Source organism: Lontra canadensis, unplaced genomic scaffold, assembly GCF_010015895.1.
Source record: "Lontra canadensis isolate GAN:19392208 unplaced genomic scaffold, GSC_riverotter_1.0 scaffold5, whole genome shotgun sequence".
In the NCBI taxonomy this organism is placed as follows: Eukaryota; Metazoa; Chordata; class Mammalia; order Carnivora; family Mustelidae; genus Lontra; species Lontra canadensis.
Genome location: NW_022630999.1, coordinates 16,249,560 through 16,269,372, shown reverse-complemented (window position 1 = coordinate 16,269,372; position 19,813 = coordinate 16,249,560). Strand labels below are relative to the sequence as shown.

The following is a 19,813-nucleotide window of genomic DNA, read 5'->3' as shown; positions in this document are numbered from 1 at the left end:
AGCACAATGAAGGGGCATTTTGTTATGTAACAAATATTTCTGCACAATTGCACAGTCCACCTCTTAAGACAGTTTGGCACGCTGAACACCATGACTCCCTCCACACACTGCCCGGGGGCCGTGGAAGGTCGGCTCCACACCGTGTGTGTCCCTGTGCAGTCATTCCCTGCCGGGCCTTGGGGCCAGTCACTCCATCACCACAGCCCAGCACTAGAACACATCAGTCTTCCACGATGGAACTAGGGACGACCTAGTTCCGACAATCTTATAGAAAAACTTACAGAAATCTTATAGAAAAATCTTATAGAAAACCGACAATCTTATAGAAAAACTCCCCGCTGGGGTCAGGTGTGCATTCTAAGTCCCTCAGGTGTGGTTTTCCAACCACATCCCTGGCCCTGCCCCTGTGGACTCTCTGGTGAGCCAAGACATGGCATATCCAAGACTGTCTCCACATTTAAGGCTCATCGTTCTAATGATAAAAGGCACTGGGATTTTGAAAAGACCTGTTAAGGCCTCGTGATGCTGGTCTCAGAGCAGACAGGGGTCGTAGAGATCAACTGGCTCTTTGCTTCTTCATGGCAGTCCATTTGCTGGGTGACTTTGGACAACTTACTCAACCTCTCTGACCCTCAGTTCTCCTTCGGTAAAGAGGGGATGATAGTGGTAACAATCTCAGAGGACTGCTGTGCGGATGAGATGAGAGGCTGTGTATACAGTGGTTTCACAGTGTTTGGCACTGGTCATAGTTTAATAAATTTCAATTTCTTTTTTTTCAAACCGGAACTTACGGCTGAATGACAGGAAGCCACATGGAATTTTCTTGGAGCATCAGTTTTACCCAAAGATTATTTTAAGACAGATATTTATATGTTAGAAATATTTGGAAAGGAATGTGAAATTTGTATGTGTTATAAATGTGAACGTGACCCATCAAAGATATTCTCCCCCTGGGGTGATGGCTCTGGGTGGCATCCTGAGGCCTCACACTTGCTGTCATTAGACTCCGCTCTGGAGAGATCAGGATGGGAAAATTTGTGGAGTCTTAGATTTTTAGTTCACCTGTACCCCTGTTACAGAGGAGCATCTCAGGCCCAGAGAGAAAGGGCAAGTCCAGGTTATCGATGGCAGAACTGGGGCCCTGTTCCCTTCCTCAGTTTCCCCCATGTAAAAGGCCATGTCAGATAGCAGAGACACTGGCTCAGCCAAGAGCTTCTCCCTGTGTTTGGCAGGAAAGAGGAGCCCCGTGCCTTCCCCAGCTTCTTCAGGCCTCAGAGAAAGTTTCAGAAAAGAACATTTTCTGGTGTTAATTTGTTAAGTCTTCTCCCTAAGTGAGAATAGCAGCTGGTGGGGTAGATTCTGACCTAACATTAAAGTTAATTAGAAATGTCATCCTCCAGGGAACAATTTCCCCTGAGCAAAGAAAGAGACATTAATATTTCAGAGCACCTCAGGCTTAATGCACAGGCCTCTGGCCCTCTGAGCTGTGTGGACGGGGCTCTGCCAGGCTTCCTTCCCACTTCCCTAACTCCTACTGGTCAGCGCCATGAAAAATTAATTTCTTCCCCAACCCAAAGAGCTGCCTCAGAATCTAGGCAGAGACCTTCTGGGAAATACTGGCCAGGAATGCTGATTCCATTTTAGCCTCAGCATGCTGTGAGACCTTCAGAGAGTGCCTGTATAGGAGCACTCCTAGATTGCATGGGTGAACACCTGGCAGATGAGAAATGCCAGAGGTTGCTGCTGAGAAGCTGCTGAATGAATCTCTCACATAGAAACAGGACTGCTGAGGACAGGGAAGGGAACCAAAACCAAAGTGAATTTCTCCAGCTCTAGGGAGCATCAGACTCCCAGATCTTCTGTCCCACAGATGAAGCTACTAAGGAGATTTCTGCCCACTAGACTTCCACTGTTGTTAAACTTGATGTTCTGAGTGGCTAGAAGCACAGCCAAGTTAGGCATTGTCTCTGGATGCGTTAATAGAGGTATAGTGTCCAGATTTGAGGAGCAGATAGAGAGTGCTACCCCAGACCTGATATTCTGCAATATTCAAGCCACATTGAGGATTGTGTGCTGACACTCAGAGAGGCATTTAAACAGCTCAAGGACCCTCAAAGAGTGGATGGCCAGCTTAAATCAGATCCTGAAACCTTATCCTGGAGGCTTTCAGCCTTAGAAAGAGAAGACTAGTAGAGGGGAGAGGGTATAGGGTCTGAGGAAGTGGTGCATATTCTGGGGCCCCAGGAGGCAGAAAGGGGAAGAGAACCATAACAAGGGGCTTTCAGAGGGGAGAGTCTGACTTAAAAGAAGAAGAAGGTGGGTGCAGAGGGAGAGAAGCCCAATAGTGTGTGTCAGGCTCCCTGGCAGGCTACAACCCCCAAAGTTCCAATCAAAAACGGAACCATCATGTCTCAGGCTGCTGGGAAGCATCCTGGCCCTGGCTAGAGACCAGAGGCTGTCCTCAGGGAGAACTTCCAATTCGGAGATTTCCAGATGATAATAATCATCGCTCTTATTCACGGACTGCCAGGCACGGCTCTAAATGTTTTATATTGTGCACCATTATGGACATAAATGAGTTGATAGAAAGGGCTTGGAACAGTAGCTGGTTCTTAATGAGAAGTATACATGTGTTTGTTATTTCTACTGATGCATCCTTGACTCGGTTCTCAGAACCACCTTGTGAGGTAAGTACTATTAGAAGCTCCATTACACATACGGGAAAACTGAGACACGGGGAAGTATAAGCAGCAGAGTCAGGCTCCAAACCCAGGGAGTCTGGCTCCAGATTCCAGGCCCCTGACTGCTCTCCTAGCGTCTCCGGGAATGGCAGTAAGAAGGAGCCCACAGGAGTTAGGGAATGTCAGGGGTTCATGGGATGTCAAGCTGGAAGAAGTCTTAAAGTCTGTGCAGAGAAAGCCAGGAGGTGGCCCAGGTCCCATGGCCTGCCAGGAGTGTGTGGACTGCTCTGGATCACCACCCTGCTTCTGCATGGGAGTGGACTGCCGTGTCACCTGGCAGAGATGGGTGTCTTCCTGCCCTCAGTCTCCATGAAGGAAGGCAGAGTTGGGCAGCAGGCCAGGCTTTTGGGCTCCAAGGGACAGAGACCACCTGGCCACTTGGTAGATTCCAGCACACAGGGCAAAAACAGCAGCCCTGGGCCCGGTTCAGTCCACTCACTGATTAGCTCGCCCCTGCCTCCTCTGCCCCCACCCCAGGCGAGGCCCCCCAGTGTGAGCCGGCAAAGCTCACGGTCCAACACAGGCTCATTCCCAGCCCTGGTAAATCTGAGCAGAGCCAGGAGATCAAGAATTAGCCCCTCACTGTGCTACTGACATTGAAGACGGTGACTGTTACGTCTACAGGACACCCACCATGTGCCAACAGGCATGCTGGGCACAGGGGCCCCTGCCTTGAGGAGAGAGAGTGTGATGGGTTTTGGAGCTGCAGACTCTGGTGGGATCGGTCAGCCCACTGCAGCAGACAGTCACCCTCTCTCACCTGTGCTTTGTTCATCTCTGATGTGGCAGTGATGGCCACATGAAGTCATGCCGTGAGGCTTCCAGATGCTTCAGGCTGAGCACACGGCACAAAGGCTGGTGTGCTTGTTTGTGTGGTGGGAAACGCCCGTGGGGCCAGGTCTGTTCCAGGCCCGGGCGTCCAGTGCGACAAAGGCAGCCACAGCCTAGCTTCCACGGAGCACGTATCTAAGTTGGGAGATAGACAAGCGTATGGGCCTAACTCGTCAGGGAGCATGGGGTGGGGAGCGTAGGGGTCCTGGGGAAAAGGCCCTGGGCTGGGAACCAAGCCCTACACCAAGGTGTTCTGTGTCCTTGGGCAAGTCGACCCCTTCCTGGGCCTCCATTTCCCCCATCATCTGAAAAAAAAAAAAAATGGCCATCCATTTCCATCATCATCTGGAGGCTGAGGCTCTGGTCTCCAAGGTTTCTTTCAGCTCGGATGTTGTAGGATTCTGTGTCCTCTGAGCCCGAGGTGAGCTCCCCGGCATCAGGGGTGGGTGGCACAGGCGGTGATGAGGAAAGGGGCAGGGACAGGGCCTCAGCCAGGCGTGTTTCCCCTCCCTCCGTCCCAGACTGAGACATGGCCACGTGTCTCACCAGAGGCTGCTCCGTAGGCCAGCCAGCTGACTGGGCTGGAAGTGAAGCATGGGCCCGTGTGAGGAGACCCTGCCCCAGGGAACCATGCCAGGCTTCTGGTGGGACAGTCCTGCTGGGAGCCAAGACACTGGGCTCCAAATTCCTCCGTCAGCGAGGCTCAGTCTCCGCATGTGTCATATCGGGGGTGCTGGCCTTGCTGACCTCCTGGGGTGTCTGGGAGAAGTGGGTGAAGTCTGTCTGGTACGCCAGTCTGGGTTCGGCACTGAAGGGATGAGAGGTGGTGCTGTTTCCATTTCACAGCTGGGAAAACTGGGGCTCAGAACAGAGCCCTTGTCATGAGAAAGCTGATGGCCTAAGCCTCTACCAGAAAGAGCCATTCGTCGTGTTCTGGGAGTGGACAGTGGAGGCCGGGTCTCAGCAACTGGGATTCATGATGCCTAGAAAGTTCTGAATACCTCAGTGCCTGATTCCTACAGGCCCCACATGGAGCAAAAAGCTCACCCAGACCTAAAGGAGCAGGAAGCCCTAATACCTTCTTTAAGGCCCCCAGTTTGGGCCCAGGGGGAGCCCTGGTTCGTGGCTGCTAGTGACAACCACCACTGTTGACCCGGTTTTGATTCAGGTGGCAAAGCAATGGGACAGAGTAGTGTATTTTGGAGTCAGCCTGGCTTCCCATGAGGCCTAACGTCAGAATGTCCGCCATGCATGATTCACTGAGGCCCAGGCTGCCAGCCGGGACGCTGACTCTGCCCTTTGCAGCTGAGGGAAATTTCCCACTCTTCTCCACCTTTCTGGGCCTCAGTTTCTGCTTCTGTGAAATGGAAGTAATGGTACCTGCTTCCCAGGGATAATGTGAGACCGTCTGTACAAGGCCCTCAGGTCCCCACACAGGGTTTGGCACATGACAGGGACTCAGAAAATGGTAGCTGGTGCTTCGTTATATTACTATCATTTCTCTGTGTCTCCTCCTGCCTTGCAGTGCGGAAACAGGAGATTATTAAAGTGACAGAGCAGCTGATTGAAGCCATAAGCAATGGAGATTTTGAGTCCTACACGTGAGTCGGCTGGGTCCACTCTGCATGTCCTGCCTGGATCATGGCTCAGGGGGCGCCGATGGCTAACTTTGGGGGGTCTCGTCTCCAGTCCTCATTCACTCCCTCTGCATGTGCCATGAACCAGACTGAACTCGTATGTCTGTTTTGCGTTTAGACTTTCTGCTTTAATGAAGCTTTCTGTTCACAATATTCTGTATCTCGGTCCTCCCTCTTCTCCTCCTCCTCATATCCTCCTCCTCATCTCTTGTTCCCCAGAAGGAACTCCAACAAAACTCCTTTGCTTCCCCCACCACAGCATGGGCCTCCTCAGGAGATGAGCAGGGAAGGAGGGGAGGGAGGCGGGCCTCTCCTCAGACCTGCTGCATGGGCCTGTTCCTCAGCCTGGACCTCCTCAGGCCTCTGACCTCAGGTGGGCAGAAGCAGGCAGGAATCCACAGGGTGCATCCTCCAGTGAGCAGGGGTGAGGAAACGAACCTTGAAACAGAACCTTAAATCCTCTGGGGAATAAGGCCAAGTGTCCAAAAATAACATAAAATGAAACAGATGGTATGAGATGTCCCCTACCCATCTGGACCAGCCTTTCAAGGGGCGGCTGTGTGCGAAGGCTGGGCTGGAGCGCCCCCTAGTGTCCACCCAGAGCCTGCATGGTCTGGCCCAGAAGCCGGCCCACCGCAGGGAGAGGGAGGATTCTGGGCTTAGCCCTCAACCTCTCAGCTAGGGCTGACAAGACCCCACATATCATTTTTGGTGGATAAAAGCTGCCATCTAAGGTAGGATGACCCTGCCTTGGGTTCGGGTGAGGTGGGAATAATTTAACTGGGATCTGGGTCTTGGGCAGCTGGTTCCTGGTTTCCTCGTGCCCAGGACCTTAAGTTTGTCTCCCAAAGCCTTGGCAGGCCAGGTGCATTTTAATTGTGGGAAGGTTTCAGCAGCAGCAGGTGGCAAAGCGCCAGCAACCCACTGCTTCTGTTGGAGGAACAAGGACTCCGGAAGGTACAGGTGTGGGACGGAAGCTGCATGGACGCGTGTGTGCACGCACCTGTCCACATGTGCACGTTTGTGACTGTGTGCATAAGGGGTGTGGCTAGGCATGTGTGCACACGTGCACCCAGGTAAAGCCTAAAAGCACAGAAACACAGCACTAAACGGGTCTTGCCGGCAGCCCTCCTCAAGAGAGCTAAATCAGACCCAGGAAGAGCCCAAGACTATCTCTGGAAGGATACAGCCAGGGAGGGAGAGAAAGAGAGGTGGTTTCTATGGACCCCAAACCCCTCCCTGCAGTGCCATTTCTGGCGACCCCCCCACCTCTGTGATGTCATTCTCCTGGCATGTGCAGCCTACCCTAGGTTCTGACCCTGTGCCATCACCTCTGGAGCCTCTGGTGTCCTGAGTCTGGCCCTGAGTAACACGCGCTCACTGAGCCTCAGTGTCCCTAGATGTGTAATGGAGTTGGAACAGGTGGTCTCTGAGTCATTTCAGAGTCAGGGACCCCAGAGATTTCCTGGAGAGGGGCTTCTCCAGTGAGGGGCTCAGTCTCCCCGACACTTGGGGCTCAGACCCCCAGACTTGAAGACTTCTGGAACTGAAGGGTCCTGAGTATCTCATATGGTCTGATCCGGACCCCCAGCCCCCTACTGAAGAATTTGGGGGTGCTGAGCCGAGAAGCGAGTTGTTTGGGGTCACATGGACAGGGATAGTCAGGCAAGAGCAGGGATAGAGTGGCCTACACTCCCCACAGTGCCCAGATCAGACAATGCCGGGCCCCATACCTGTCCTCCCACTGTCTCCTGTTCCTCCCCGGCTTGGGATCTTTGCTTGTCCGGAGGTACTTCCTGTCCCCGACTGCATTGCCACTGTAATGGGGGTCTGTGTTGTGCCACAGGTCCCAGAGGCCTGGAGGTGAGGGAGACAGTTTTTCCTTCCTCAACCTGACTGTCAGGGTTCCCCAGAAGGCTGAGACCTGGAAGGGAGCTCTGAGCCAAAAATACATGCCTTCCTCCCAGGCATGACTTCATGGAGGGCTACTTTCCTCACATTACAGAAGAGGAAACTGAGGCTCATGCTGAGGGCAAAAGGGGCACCTTTAAAGAAGCAAAACACACCCCCTCCAGGGACATAACCTGCTCTGTGAGCAGAGGTCACTTTCACGTGAAGGAAAAAGTACTCCCCTGCGCCCCCCAGGAAGGCAGATTGGCCTGGCTGCCCTGGGCAGGGAGATGTGATGTAGAGACAAGCCTGCAGGCCGAGTGACCCACAGCTGGCGCCCGAGGGCTGCCCACGACGCTTCACGGCCCCTTGCAGTGCTCTCGCTTGGTGCTGGGGGTCTTATAACCAGTGAGTGGCAGGAGCTGGACCTGCACCCAGGCTTCCCAGTTCTATGTGGCACCCCTAGTAGGCGGTGGGTGCCTCACAGTGCAGTTGGCAAGCCTGTCCCCGCCCCCACCGCCACTGACCGCACCGATCCTGGGAGTCGGGCGTGATCACTTCAATGTCACAGCCCCCCCTCCTCCAGCCCAGGCCCCTGGAATGAGAAGGTGGTCCCAGGAGGCCAACCCAAGCCCTCTTTTCTCTGACTTCCTCCCCCTAGGAAGATGTGTGACCCTGGGATGACGGCCTTCGAACCCGAGGCCCTGGGGAACCTGGTCGAGGGCCTGGACTTCCATCGATTCTATTTTGAAAACCGTGAGCAATCCCTTCTCTCTGGGGTGCCTGTTGTCTGCTCTCGTTCCATGTCCTGCCGGATGGCACAGCAGGGTGACGGGCAGGGCCCCCGGGGCAGCTCAGGAGCCCGCGAAGAGGAAGATCCTGTGTGGACAGGGGTTGGTACCATCTTGGTTCCCTCTCATAACCTGGGCCCGTCCGACCGCAGTTGTCCCTCCTGTGGCTGAGGATGGGGACCTGGGACAAGGGTGACAAGTCCTCCCAGCCCTCTCCTGCCCCTGCCCCCGCCCCTACCCCTGGGAGGGTGTGGGGACGGCCTTTATTCTCAGTTTCCAGATGAGAGAGCTTTCCTGCCTGGGCATATACCCATGTCACAGCCATCTAGATGTCTGGGGCCACCCCCAGCTCTCCCAACTGGTCACAAGCTGGCTGGTGAGCTGTTATGCCTGTGGGTGGGCAGTCTGGGGAAGAGGAGGGGACCCGAGCTCACACTGCTGTGCCCCTGCCTGTGTGTCTAGGTCTCTGTCCGCATGTCTGTCCTTCCTGGGCCTCTCCTCTGCAGGAGAGACCCTGGCAGCTTTGCAACTAGGGGCTGTCAGGGGGCTGAGGCTGGGCCTGACCTAGGGCGCTTTCTGCCTGTGTCCATGTCTCTCCTTGGCCAGGGGTCAGACAGGGACAAACCAAAGCACGTGCAGGGTAGACTCCTCTAGCTCAGGACCTACAGGAAGGCCCTGAGTGGCATATCAAGGTACCCCAAGGGGAAGGCATATACCCCTGAGGCTATGCAAGATGGTTTCTGGAGCATGTGGGCACTGCTTGAAACAGCACTGGTTCGCACAGTGAGAAAGCTGGTACCTTGCTCAATTCTCTTTCAATACGTGCAGCTTCATCAGGGGGCAAGTCTCAGCTGGGCGCTAAATCAGACTGTACCTTACAGACCAGAGGGGCCAAGAGCCCCCTCAACAAGCTGAGAAGGAAGTTACCTTTTCTCTTGATTAATCAAACTCTGATGCTCCAAGGATAGCAGGGGAGGTTAAATTTTCATGTGAAGATGGGTGGCTGGACCCTAAGTTTTCTCCATCACCCTGGAGTTCCCTGGCTCCTCTCTATATGGGTCTGTCTTCTGGAGGTGCTGGTTTCCCAGTGTCAACTCTCCAATCCCCACTGAGCAGAGCAGAAACCTGGCCGAGCTGTCTCTAGAGGCTCCGAGATGAGGAACATAAAGAGAAGGCTGAACTAGTTCTTGGCCTGGGTCCACACTGAGTGCCTCATCACAACACTGGCCCCCTGGACTCTAGGTTTGAACGCCAGCCGGCCCATGAGTGCAGACCCAGAGTGACTTCTTGGCCCAGGCCAAGTCCCAGCATCCTGCCTGTTTTTCCCTGCTGGAGGACCTGGCCCTTTCTCCCATGCTGCCTATAAGGGTGGGCATTAGAAGGCCACGGTCTCTTCAGAGATACCACATTAGGATGATCCTTTTTTACAAACGTCCCCCAGAACTCCAGCCCCTGCCAACAACAGCAAGGCACCCTCAACAATGCTGAGCTCATTCATCTCTTCTGAGATTGTTCTAGATTGTCCTAATTCAGTCCCATCTGGAGACTGACTTCTTTTAGGTTCTATTGCATTTCATTCGGGAAGTGGCCCAGCTTGGGACAAGTCAGATTGCTTTTCTGGACCTCAGTTTCCAGATGTGTTTAATGAAGGCATTGACCTAGATGGTCTTGGGTGCCACCAGCCCTGGTTGTTGTCGAGGATGCTTATGGAGGCCTCATTGCATTTTGTAGGAGGGCCACTGAGTGACCTCTGATTTCTGAGGTCACTCCCAAGCCTATAATGCAAAAGCTCTACCTTCACTGAGAGCCCAAAATGGTCACAGTCTGTTAGTCTACATACATAAGTCTCAGTGATTTGGTGTTCCGCAGACAAAGCCTGGGTATAGTGTGATTATAATATTAGGGATGCTTTTGGTAGTTCAGGAAAAAAAAAAAAAGACATTTTACATTTCCCAGGAAACCCATGGCTCACAAACCTGGCTGGGCATCAGAATCAGAGGGTGTGGAAGGGGAAGAAGGCTTTCGAATAATATAGATTTTTGAATTGTCATCTTCAAGAGAGGAGATAGGCAGTGTATTTTTTAAACTGGTCCTCTGTGGGATTTGAACCTGCCTTTGGGCTACACAAAGAGAAGGAATGAGGGTTCCTCTGAAGCCCAGGACCCTCATGACCCCAGTCCAGCCCTTCCCTGGGTCGTCTTCTGTGCTTTTGTTTTCTATCTTGCTGAAAACATGGAGAGTTCCTAGAACTAAAATAATTAATAATAATAATGAATAATAATTGTAATAATAATAGTGGCTCACATGCGTCATAGAGAAAGCTGGCTTCAGGTACCTTTCTCAGTTCTGTCATGATTACAAGAGTTATGCCTTTCTGCTTGACTCTGGAAATCTCCATGACCTCACCCCATGACCACCAATTCTATCCTCACGATTCCAAGATCCCAGGATTCCTCAATTTTAATATGAATCAGGTTTCCATAATTCCATATGTCGGGAGTAGGGATTGCAGATCAGGGGTCCATAGGCCATATCTAAATGACATATATGCTTCGCATGGCCTGCATGAGGTTTTAAATTTGAATTAGTGGCCAATAGTAAAAATGAGGCATTTTCACATAAAAATTCAGATTTCTAGATTCTCCTCAAAAATCAGGTGTGGCAATGTGGGTTCCATTAAAGCTGATGCTTGAATAACACGGGTTGGACCTGTGTGGGTCCACTTCTACACACATCTTCCCCAATAAGTACAGACCGGCCCTGTAAATGCATTTCCTTTTCCTTGTGATTCTCTTGATAACAGTTTCTTTCCTCTAGCTTACTGTATTGTAAGAACATAGCACATAATACAAATAACATACAAAATGTGGGTTAACCGAGAGTTGATGTTATTGGTAAGACTTCCAGTCAACAGAAGGTTGTTAGCAGTTAAGTTTTGGGGAAGTCAAAAGTTATATGTGGATTTTCAAGTGTGCAGGGGGGTGGGAGTGGGGTGCGGCTGACTTCCCTCCCCCTCATTGTTCAAGGGTCAGGTTCTCACAGAGGGCCCCGAGGGAAGCTGTGGACAGGGCACCCTCTGCAGGTGGGACAAGGTGTGCTATTCACCACAGTCTCCACCTCTCCCTATCGCTCGCTCCCTGATCCAGAGGCAAAGGGTCTGTTGCTATTTAGCATCTTACACCCTGCTCGCCCCCCTCGTTTATGTACTTGTCTGGCCTCTGTAGGGAACCTGGTTTTGAGACTCTGGTCTAAGTTCATCTGAGTCCACAGTCATAGCCGTATACTTCCATGCGTCTGAGATCCTGTGATTCTAAAATCCCATTCCCCTGTGTTTAAAGAACTGGCATGTCTGAAGTTCATTGTCTCTAAGCTGGAATCTGCTCCAGCCATCTGGAAGTTCTGCCTGGACTCCTAGCTGAACCCCTCCTGTGGAAATGAGGCAGACGGGGGGTGCCTCTGCTGAGAGGGTCGCTGGGAGACGGGGAAGTGAAGGAAGGGACGCAGGAGGCCCCCCGTTGCATCTCCTCTGCCCCTTCCCATCCCCACCTCCAGTGTGGTCTCGGAACAGCAAGCCCGTGCACACCACCATCCTGAACCCCCATATCCATCTGATGGGCGACGAGTCGGCCTGCATTGCCTACATCCGCATCACGCAGTACCTGGATGCAGGCGGCATCCCCCGCACGGCCCAGTCCGAGGAGACCCGCGTCTGGCACCGCCGGGACGGCAAATGGCAGATCGTCCACTTCCACAGATCTGGGGCGCCCTCCGTCCTGCCCCAGTAAGAGCTCCTCCTTCCTGCCATCTGTCGTCTGGGACAGTCTAAAAGAATGGGGGAACGGTGTCAGTCTGGAGGGGGCCATGTTGGGGAACTTGGGTGCCGGAAGGCCATGGGGTGGGGGCTGGAGACCACGGGGAGGAGAACAGACCTGCAGGGACCCACCAGGAGCAGCTTCAACCCCATCTAAGGATGGGGAGGGGGCTGCCCTCAGAAACACTTGCATTACCCCCAACACATACAATTTCTTACAGCTGAAGGACCAGGCCGGGGGCCCTGGACCGCAGAGATTTACTCTTCATTCATGGAATGTGGCTGCTGGTTCTCCCACTTGGATTTTGCTGGAATTCCCCCAATCACGTCACCTCACTACCACCATCATCACCATCACCGTCAGAGCTACGTCAAAAAAATCCTGCCTGCTCACAAAAGCTATCACGACTTCCGAGCAAATGGCACATCTCCCTGCCACCCCCTGTCCCTTTTGCTCTGTGTCACCTGCCAGGGTGGGGCCTCCTCAGGACTGGGTGCCCGGGGAGGGGTGGGGGCTCCCCTCTGGGTGCTGGCTCCGAGGGCTCCCCCTCCTGGCTGTTGTCGGCCTGGTCTTGCCTTGGCTGTAGGCCAGAATGCCCAGCTGTGTGTCCCCCCAGCCGCTGAGAAGGAGGGGCGGAATCAGGAGGAATGTGGCAACCGCCCCCATCTCCCTGTCTCTCCCTTCCAGGGTGCCCCAGCCCCGTGAGACAGCCTCCCCTGTGGGAGAGGGTGAGAGAGGAGCAGACGCCAGGAGCCCCCACCTCACACTGCCTCCCTAGCTCCTCCTTCTCCAGCCCTGCTCGTCCTCCTGTCCCTGCGGACCCTTGTCCCTCCGTGTGTGGAGTGCGATCCTCTCAGGGTGCCCCCACTCTTTCCTTCTGCCTTCGGCTGATGTTTACATCCAACAGTAACGCCCATTCCACCCTTCCATCAGTCCCGGAGAATTCCAGCTTCGTCCCATCAGAGGGAGAGAATCTGATTGCTTTTTGGGGGCAAAGAAGGCACGTTTAGGTACCACTCCTACTTGGACCGCATGCCTTTTTATAGCCAAACTCCTGTGTGTTTCGTAAATGGATTTTGCGTTCATGGATATTTATGTAATAACTAAACCTCTCAAATTATTGTGAGGAGGGTCGGGCCGGGTTGGGAAGGGATGTGGGAAGAGGGGTGAGGGGTAGATTTTTTCTGTTCTAGGTCTTTTTTTCTTCTTCTTCTTCTTTTTGGTGTTTTTTTGTTCTGTTTTTTGTTTTGGTTTGTTTTGTTTTGTTTTTGTTTTCATGTCATCTCTGAGATTCACTCTGTCACCTGTGGTTATCTGGGTCCGAGGTGGACTCAGCCCTGGGTGGGGCGGAGGGCCTCGCTGACATTTTGGTCCCAAGGTTCCTTTCAGGACTCTAGAAACACCAGATGTTAGTGCTAAGAAACAGCAAATCAGGGCAGAGAGAGTGGGGGAGGTTGTCAGGACAGAAATATCTTTTTTTTTTTTTTTTTTTGCTTGCCTCCCAAACTGAAGTTCCTACTAGGACGCTTCCCAGCTTCCCAGGATTTCATCCCACCGCATCCGTGTGTGCCCCCCCCCAGCACTCCCCAGTCTTTGGGGGTTCACGAGCATGTGTCTTCATTGCCTCTCCCCTCCTCATCTGCTGGTTCAAGCAGAGCACTGGAATTTCTCCTCTTCACGCCTCGTCCTGCAGCCGTGGGTTCGAATCTCTTTCTTTTCTTTTCTCTTTCCCTCTTCCCCGGGATTGACTCTGATGTGGAATGCCTTGGCACGTCCACTAGGATCTACTGTCTGCACTGTTTTCTTTGCATGACTTTATATGCAGTAAGTATGTTCAAAAAAAAAAGAAAAGAAGAAAAACATTCAGCAAAACCAATCTACATGTTTTGGACAAAAAAAAAAAAAAAAGAGGTTGTATTCTCAGTGTCCGACTTGGAATTATGTTGCCGCCTCTCTGTGCTTTTTGGCCTCTGTGTGGCCGTGTTCTGCCAGCATGAGATACTGTCCCCTCTGGAGGATTTTAGGGGAGGAAGAGCCACATCCCCGGGGATCTGGAGGAGGCTCTGGTTCCCTTGAACCTCTGGGGAGTCCTGGGTGTTGGCTGGAGGACTGATGGGGATGTTTGATCTGGGACTTTTTGAGTCCTCCCTGATCATGAGATGTCTGCTGGGCCCTTTTCTCCATAGCTGCTGCCCTGGGGACAGGTGAGGCAGGCTGGACTGGGGCTGCAGGCCAGGAAAGAGGCTGCCTGGGCTTCCTGCTCTCCACATTGGTTGATCACTGGCCTCTATCCTTGGCAGACACCCTGCTGCTGAGGCCCAGGGCGTAGGGACTTGACCTGCCCCGGGTCCAGAGGGCTTCCCACTAAGGACCAGTGATCCCAGCGTCCCAGCAGTAAAACCGCCTGCCTCCCTTGTAAGCTGCCAGCTCCCACAGCAAGCCCCAAGCCCAACGTGAAGGTGTGGCCTTCACAGGGGATGCTGCAATTACCAAGACCAAGTCTGGTCCCCTTCTCAGCCTCAGTTTCCCCATCAGTTAAAGGGTTAAATATTCCTGCCCAGCCTATGCTGCAGGGCTGATGGGGGAATCCAACGGGACAGTGAAGTGAAACCCAATGTACCTGTGAGAACTGACAGGGTTAGTCACTGGCTAGACTCCTGCTTCCTTCGGAACCTGGCCAGCCCACCACTCCCGCACCTGCCCCTCATTCCCCTCTTTGGTGCCTGTCAACTGCTCATTAGCAGTGGACTGCGGGCAAAGAGCCATGCTTTGGGGGTTAGTAGGATTAGGATTCCATTCCCAGGTCTTACCAGACTTGCTGTGTGACCTTGGGCAAGTCCTTTTCCTGCTCTGGCCCTGGGTTTTTCCACCAGGGGCAACTGAGCTGAAGGACCCCAGTGTCCTGATTCTTATTTGCTGGCACGCCTCATGCCTCCTATCCACTGTGTCCCATTCAAAGTGCCAGAGAAATGGAGGCAGGTCCCTACCCCAGGAGGAGACGGCTTCCCCTGAGGAAGGCCACTCCGGTGGGTAGGAAGTCAGCCAGCGTGGACCACAGGGCATTGGTGCCATCCTGAGGCCCAGGCAGGGGAGGCTGGCAGACACAGCAGCCCAGAGCCCAACCCCAGCAGACAGTGAAACTCTGCTCCTCTAAAACATCCTGTAGATGCAAAAAAAAAAAAAAAATCCAGACCTAAGACCAGACCTAGGCTCCAGCATGCCAACACCTCTATAGGAAAGTATTCTCCCAGGACTGTGCGCCCCGGGGCGCTAATCCTGGCCTCCTGTCTCCCAAGGGGAGACCCTTTGGGGGATGTGTTTGCCAGACTCCCCGTGCTGGTTTCTTTGTTACTATTTGTTTGGGGATTTGTTTCAGTTCTTCCTTTCCTTTCTTTCTTTCTTCTTCTTCTTCTTTTTTTTTTTTTTCCTTTTTTAAAAATATGTGGCTGTGAACTTGAATGACCACTGCTCAAAACTTCTGCTATTGGGTGGGAGGGGGGAAGAAGGGGTGTCTGTTTTACTGGTGTTTTCAGTGCAATAAATAGCTACCAACTTCTGCGCACTTGCTCTCTCCCAGTCTCTGCTGAGCAACCACACTGGGTTGGGTTGGGGGGTGTTTGTTTCCTGTTCCAGATCTCGCTATTTGCAAAATAAAAGCCAAGGTCTCCTTTCTGATTGGGCCAACTTGGTCTCATGCTCAAGACTGAGCTAATTACAGTGGGATTATGCCTGGACACTGTGGCCTGGCGTTAGAACCAGGGACGGGGCTGGTTTTCTCTCAGCCACACCAGGGGCCCTGTATCCAGAGGAAGGGAGAGGTTGACACGGGTTGCCGCAAACAGTTGGCCAGCAGCAAAGTCTCTCGAAGGGGGCCTGGGGGCAAAGCTCTTCTCCTCTAGGCCTTGGATTCCTTGTAAAATGAGAGTTTATTCCAGAAGAAGTCCCTCCACACCTATTCTCCTCCCTCAGCCCAACCTCACAGACAAGCCACCAGGCCTCAGAACTCCTGGAGACTAGTTTGGAGAAAGGGGTAAGAGAAGAGGTCCCTCAAAACCCACACACTGTGGACTGAGTGCCTGGGACAGGAGCCCTGGGGCTGGAGAGAGGGACGGGATGAGAGGCTCCATTGGCCAAGGGGCGGCCCCCTGCCACAGCAGAGGCCAGTGTGGTTCTCTGCATCCAGGCTGTCAAGGTGGAGCCAACGTGTGGATGCAGAGGCCTTGGCCCTTGGGCCACGGCGAGGTGACCACCCATCCTGGTTTGCTGACACAGGACAGTCCCAGGCAAAGCAAGTGCGCTGGTCACTCAGCCACGGAGCCCCCTAAGTTACCTGGATTCCACAGCGCCATGGGGATGTACCTTCTGGAGCCCACAGTCCCCTCTAGACCATGCTCGGGGTGTCTGGGACTCCAGATTCCTGCACCAGCCACTTCCAGAGTCCATCCCCACTGCTGGTGTGCAGAGGGGCCGCGAGGCGTGTGCCCTTTGCACACACAGGACGATCTTCACAGTGAGAACAAAGGCCAAGGATGCGAGGGGCCAGAGGGTGGGTTGCAAAGGGATGTGGGGCCTTGCATTTGCACTCTTGGCCTCGAATCGGGATGCTACGCCTTAGCGCCTGGACTTCTCTCAGCTCCACCTTCCCGACTAGAGATCTCGACTTGGGCGGGAGGAAGGGCCTGAGGGCGGGCCAAGTGTTCATGCTGCTATGGCAGATACTCGCCAGCAGGTGGCAGCGCAGGAACAGGTTACAGGCAGGCCCTGGGCCCTGTGGCTCCAGCTCCCAGTGAACGTCAAGAGGTACCCTTTGACTCTCAGAAAGTACCAACTCCACCCAAAACGCTACTGTTATCTGACAGGAGCATGACCCCTTAGAGTTCACGGAGTGCTTTCACAATACCTCTTGTGTCAGAACAGCCCTACCCTGAAAAGGAAGACAATGAGACTCAGAGGCAAAGACGGAACCAGGGGTCCCTCCAGGGCCTCCAGTGTCCCATTGCTTTTCTTCCTGTCTCTGAACAGCCAGCAAATTGTGACTCGGGTTCTTAGGAATCTCCTCTCTTTGACCCTCCGTCCCTTCCAGCGACAGCCCGCAGTCCCTACCTCCCCACTGCCCATTTACTACGAAACCCACTGACTCCCTCAAGCTAACTCTTCCTTCACGCCAAGGGCCAGGCACCCCTACGCCTTTGTGTGTGCTCGCACAGTCCTCAGTTTGCCCATCCACCGGCCACTGCGTTTCTCTTCTGCTCCTTCCACGTTGTAGGGCAGAGGGAGGGAACCTGACTGGGATGGCCCAGGGTGTGAGGAAGGGGGATGGGTTTCGGAATTTTAGCCCCTCCAAATACCTGCTGGGGTCTGCTGCAACTAGCTGGGCTCTAAGTAGGACCCAGTGATGAGCGGGACCTGTCTCTTGTCCCCAGAGAGGCCACCCCAGAGAGTGAGAGCCACGCGGCGACCCGGAGTGCACGGTGGGCTGGGGTGGGGGCTGGGCCTGGAGATGCAAGTCCTATCGGAGCCAGAGGAAGGAGCAGAAGCGTGGCAATGACTGGAGGTGCTGGGGAGGTCTTGTGCCCATGCTCAACAGGGTGAAATGGGGGGTGGGGTGGAGGCAAGGCAAAGTCTGAGAGCCCAGAACAGTGGATCAGGTAGGGGTGGGGAGAGACGAGGCTAGGGAGGAGGCTGTGGGAGGCCAGAGTGTCAGAGTGTGTGCCAAATCTCCTTTGTTGTGGATGTGCTTTTCTGGGGCACAGGTAGGTCCCTAGCAATGGAAATGGCCTTCCCCAGACCCTAAATTCCTTAGGAAACATCCCCAGCAGGTGCTGGGAGTGTTTGCACAGGGCAGGGTAGGGCAGGACCAGACCTATGGGAATGGCCCCTGCTCCTTGTCCTTCCTCCTGGGACGAGCCCCACCCTCCCTCCTCCATCTGGACCTACCAAGGTCTTAGAAGCCACCTTCCTCTGGGCATCCTGGCCTCATCATCCTTTCCTGGGCTTTGGGCCACAGCCAGGGGATGGATGGAATGATCTAGAAGTTGACTACTTTCACCCAAGGAAAAAGGGTGAATTACCATCATTCTCTCCCGGTGTGACCTTGAGTGAGTTCCTTTCCCTCTCGAGACCTCAGATTTTTCACGTTACAACAAGGGGGTTGAACCTGTGGTTCCCCAATACGGGAACTGTGCTGGCTGCTACAGAATCCCCCAGGGAATAGGCTAAAAATACAGATGTTTAGACCCTACCCTCAGGGGACAGGATGCAGGAAGACTGGGCAGGCCTCCAGGCAGCTGTAGTTTCAGTAAGCAGTCAGTTCGGGAATTCTGCACCAAGCACCCCATTCCCAGTTCCCACAGCCACACTGGGAGCTGGAAGACCAGTTATCAGTGAGCCCCACCCCAGGCTTCCCGCTTCCCCATCCACCCCCCTGACGCAGCTAGATCAATATTGACCATCGGCCCCTCCCTTGCCCCTGCCTCCTGCCATCCCAATTCCTAAAACTCTGTGAGACCCTGACCTTGGGTCAGTAGAGTCAGGGTCAAAGCCAGCCTCGGGGCCTGGAGGATTTTAGGGCTGCCCTACTCCTACATTTCATCACCTCCTGCGGCCTTGGCAGGAGCTCCCCGTCCATCACAGAAGCCATTAGAGCCCTTAATCATTAACTCCATCCAGCAAGAGGGGCCAATCCCAGAACCCAGCTTTGAGGAATGGACACTGTTCCCCTCTGTGGCTCTCCAACCCATCCATTTTACAGATGGGGACACCAAGGCCCCGCCTCCAAGGCACTCTGCCATGGAACGGGAAGGTGCCAGCTCATCCTCTGCCTGCCGTCATTGCCTGACCCTGGCTCTGAGTGCACCCCTCCCCGCCCTCCTTCTCCCTTTACTGGTTGGAGGCAGGAGCTGGGCCTCAGTTTCTTGATCTGCACAAGGGACAGGAGGCTTGTGAGAACCATCCCATTACAGGGCTTCTACCTGCCACGGTTTGCACTACGCGCTGATTTTTTTTTTTTTTTAAACTATGCACTGAGCACCTGTATTATCCCACTTTATTCCCCGAAGTGGGGAAAGCCATTGTCCACATCTTCCTTTCTGAGGATGCTGGGGGTCAGAGGTGAAGCAGCAGATCCAGCTCTGTTCTGACAAGCAGAGTCCAAGCTTGCCTTGGCTCTGGTTGGCTCTTGTTCTCAAAGGGAGGCTGCTCGCAGATGCCATGGACATCAGGGGCAGAGGCTTTCTTTCCCTCAAATAGAAAGCAATCCTGGATGGGGCACTGGGAGGAGGCCTCAGCATGGCCAAGGGGGGTGGACTGCTACCCTGTCCTGGGGCAGAAGGTCAGGCTGGGGGAAGTCAGGCGGAGACAGAAGTGGGGTGGGGAGGGGGACAGCGGGTGGAGTGCTGGCCAAGGATCCACAGGCGGGCAGGCAGCCCTGGACACCCTTCCAGGGTAGGACCAGCGTCAACAAGGCCTCAGGCCCCAGAGGGAGTGGCCTGGAGCTCAAGGAGCCAAACTTTCCATGAGCCACCGGCAAAAAATGAGTCTGGAGAAGAGTGTCCACCGCAAAACCGTAGGCTCAGCAACCCAAGGTCACATGAAATTCAGAGGGGCCGGGCTGTCTTAACTCTTTGCTGGCTGTCGCTAGAGCCACCCTCACACTGCTTTCAGTTGCTGCTGTGTTGGGCATAGTGGTGAGCAGGCGCTGTGGGTCCCCAGGGCCACACAGCCAGGGAGAGGCAGAGCTGGGAATGGAGCCAGGCCTGCGTGGCTGAGTGGTCTGAGCCCCCTCCTTGATGCCCTGCCATGGTCCCAGGGGCCAGGGGTCTGGGGGGAGCGCTATAAGTGTCTTAACTGCACAGAGATGAAGGGGGTTGTCTCTGGGCTGTCATGGCTCTCCAAGGCTAAGTCAGGCTCCCTGAACACTCCAGGAGCCCACACCTGATGGGGAATGGAGGGCATGTGGAGGACAGACCTAAAAGGATGGCTCGGGGTCCCAGGGATGAATGGGGAAGACACTGGAACAGGAAGCCTGGGCCTGCTCAGGGCACCACAAAAGGTGAACTTGGCTGGGGTGGTAGAAGGGAACACAGGGGGCAGGGCCTACTGAGAACCAAACA

The 19,813-nt window shown here is 54.1% G+C and overlaps 1 protein-coding gene across 3 annotated transcripts in view; it reads left to right on the top strand.

The window, feature by feature from the left end:
- Nucleotides 1-12,937, top strand: part of CAMK2A (calcium/calmodulin dependent protein kinase II alpha) — a 57,964-nt gene extending 45,027 nt beyond the window's left edge. For 2 of the 3 annotated variants that reach the window (XM_032851539.1, XM_032851540.1), the window contains 4 exons: nucleotides 5,098-5,173; nucleotides 7,761-7,855; nucleotides 11,443-11,671; nucleotides 11,923-12,937. In XM_032851539.1, coding sequence (XP_032707430.1) covers nucleotides 5,098-5,173; nucleotides 7,761-7,855; nucleotides 11,443-11,671; nucleotides 11,923-11,926 — 404 coding nt within the window. In that variant the 3' untranslated portion in view covers nucleotides 11,927-12,937. Of the gene's footprint in view, nucleotides 1-5,097; nucleotides 5,174-7,760; nucleotides 7,856-11,442; nucleotides 11,676-11,922 lie in introns of those variants that run through there. The other variant, XM_032851541.1, reaches the window with a different exon arrangement.
- The last annotated feature ends 6,876 nt before the right edge of the window (nucleotides 12,938-19,813 follow it).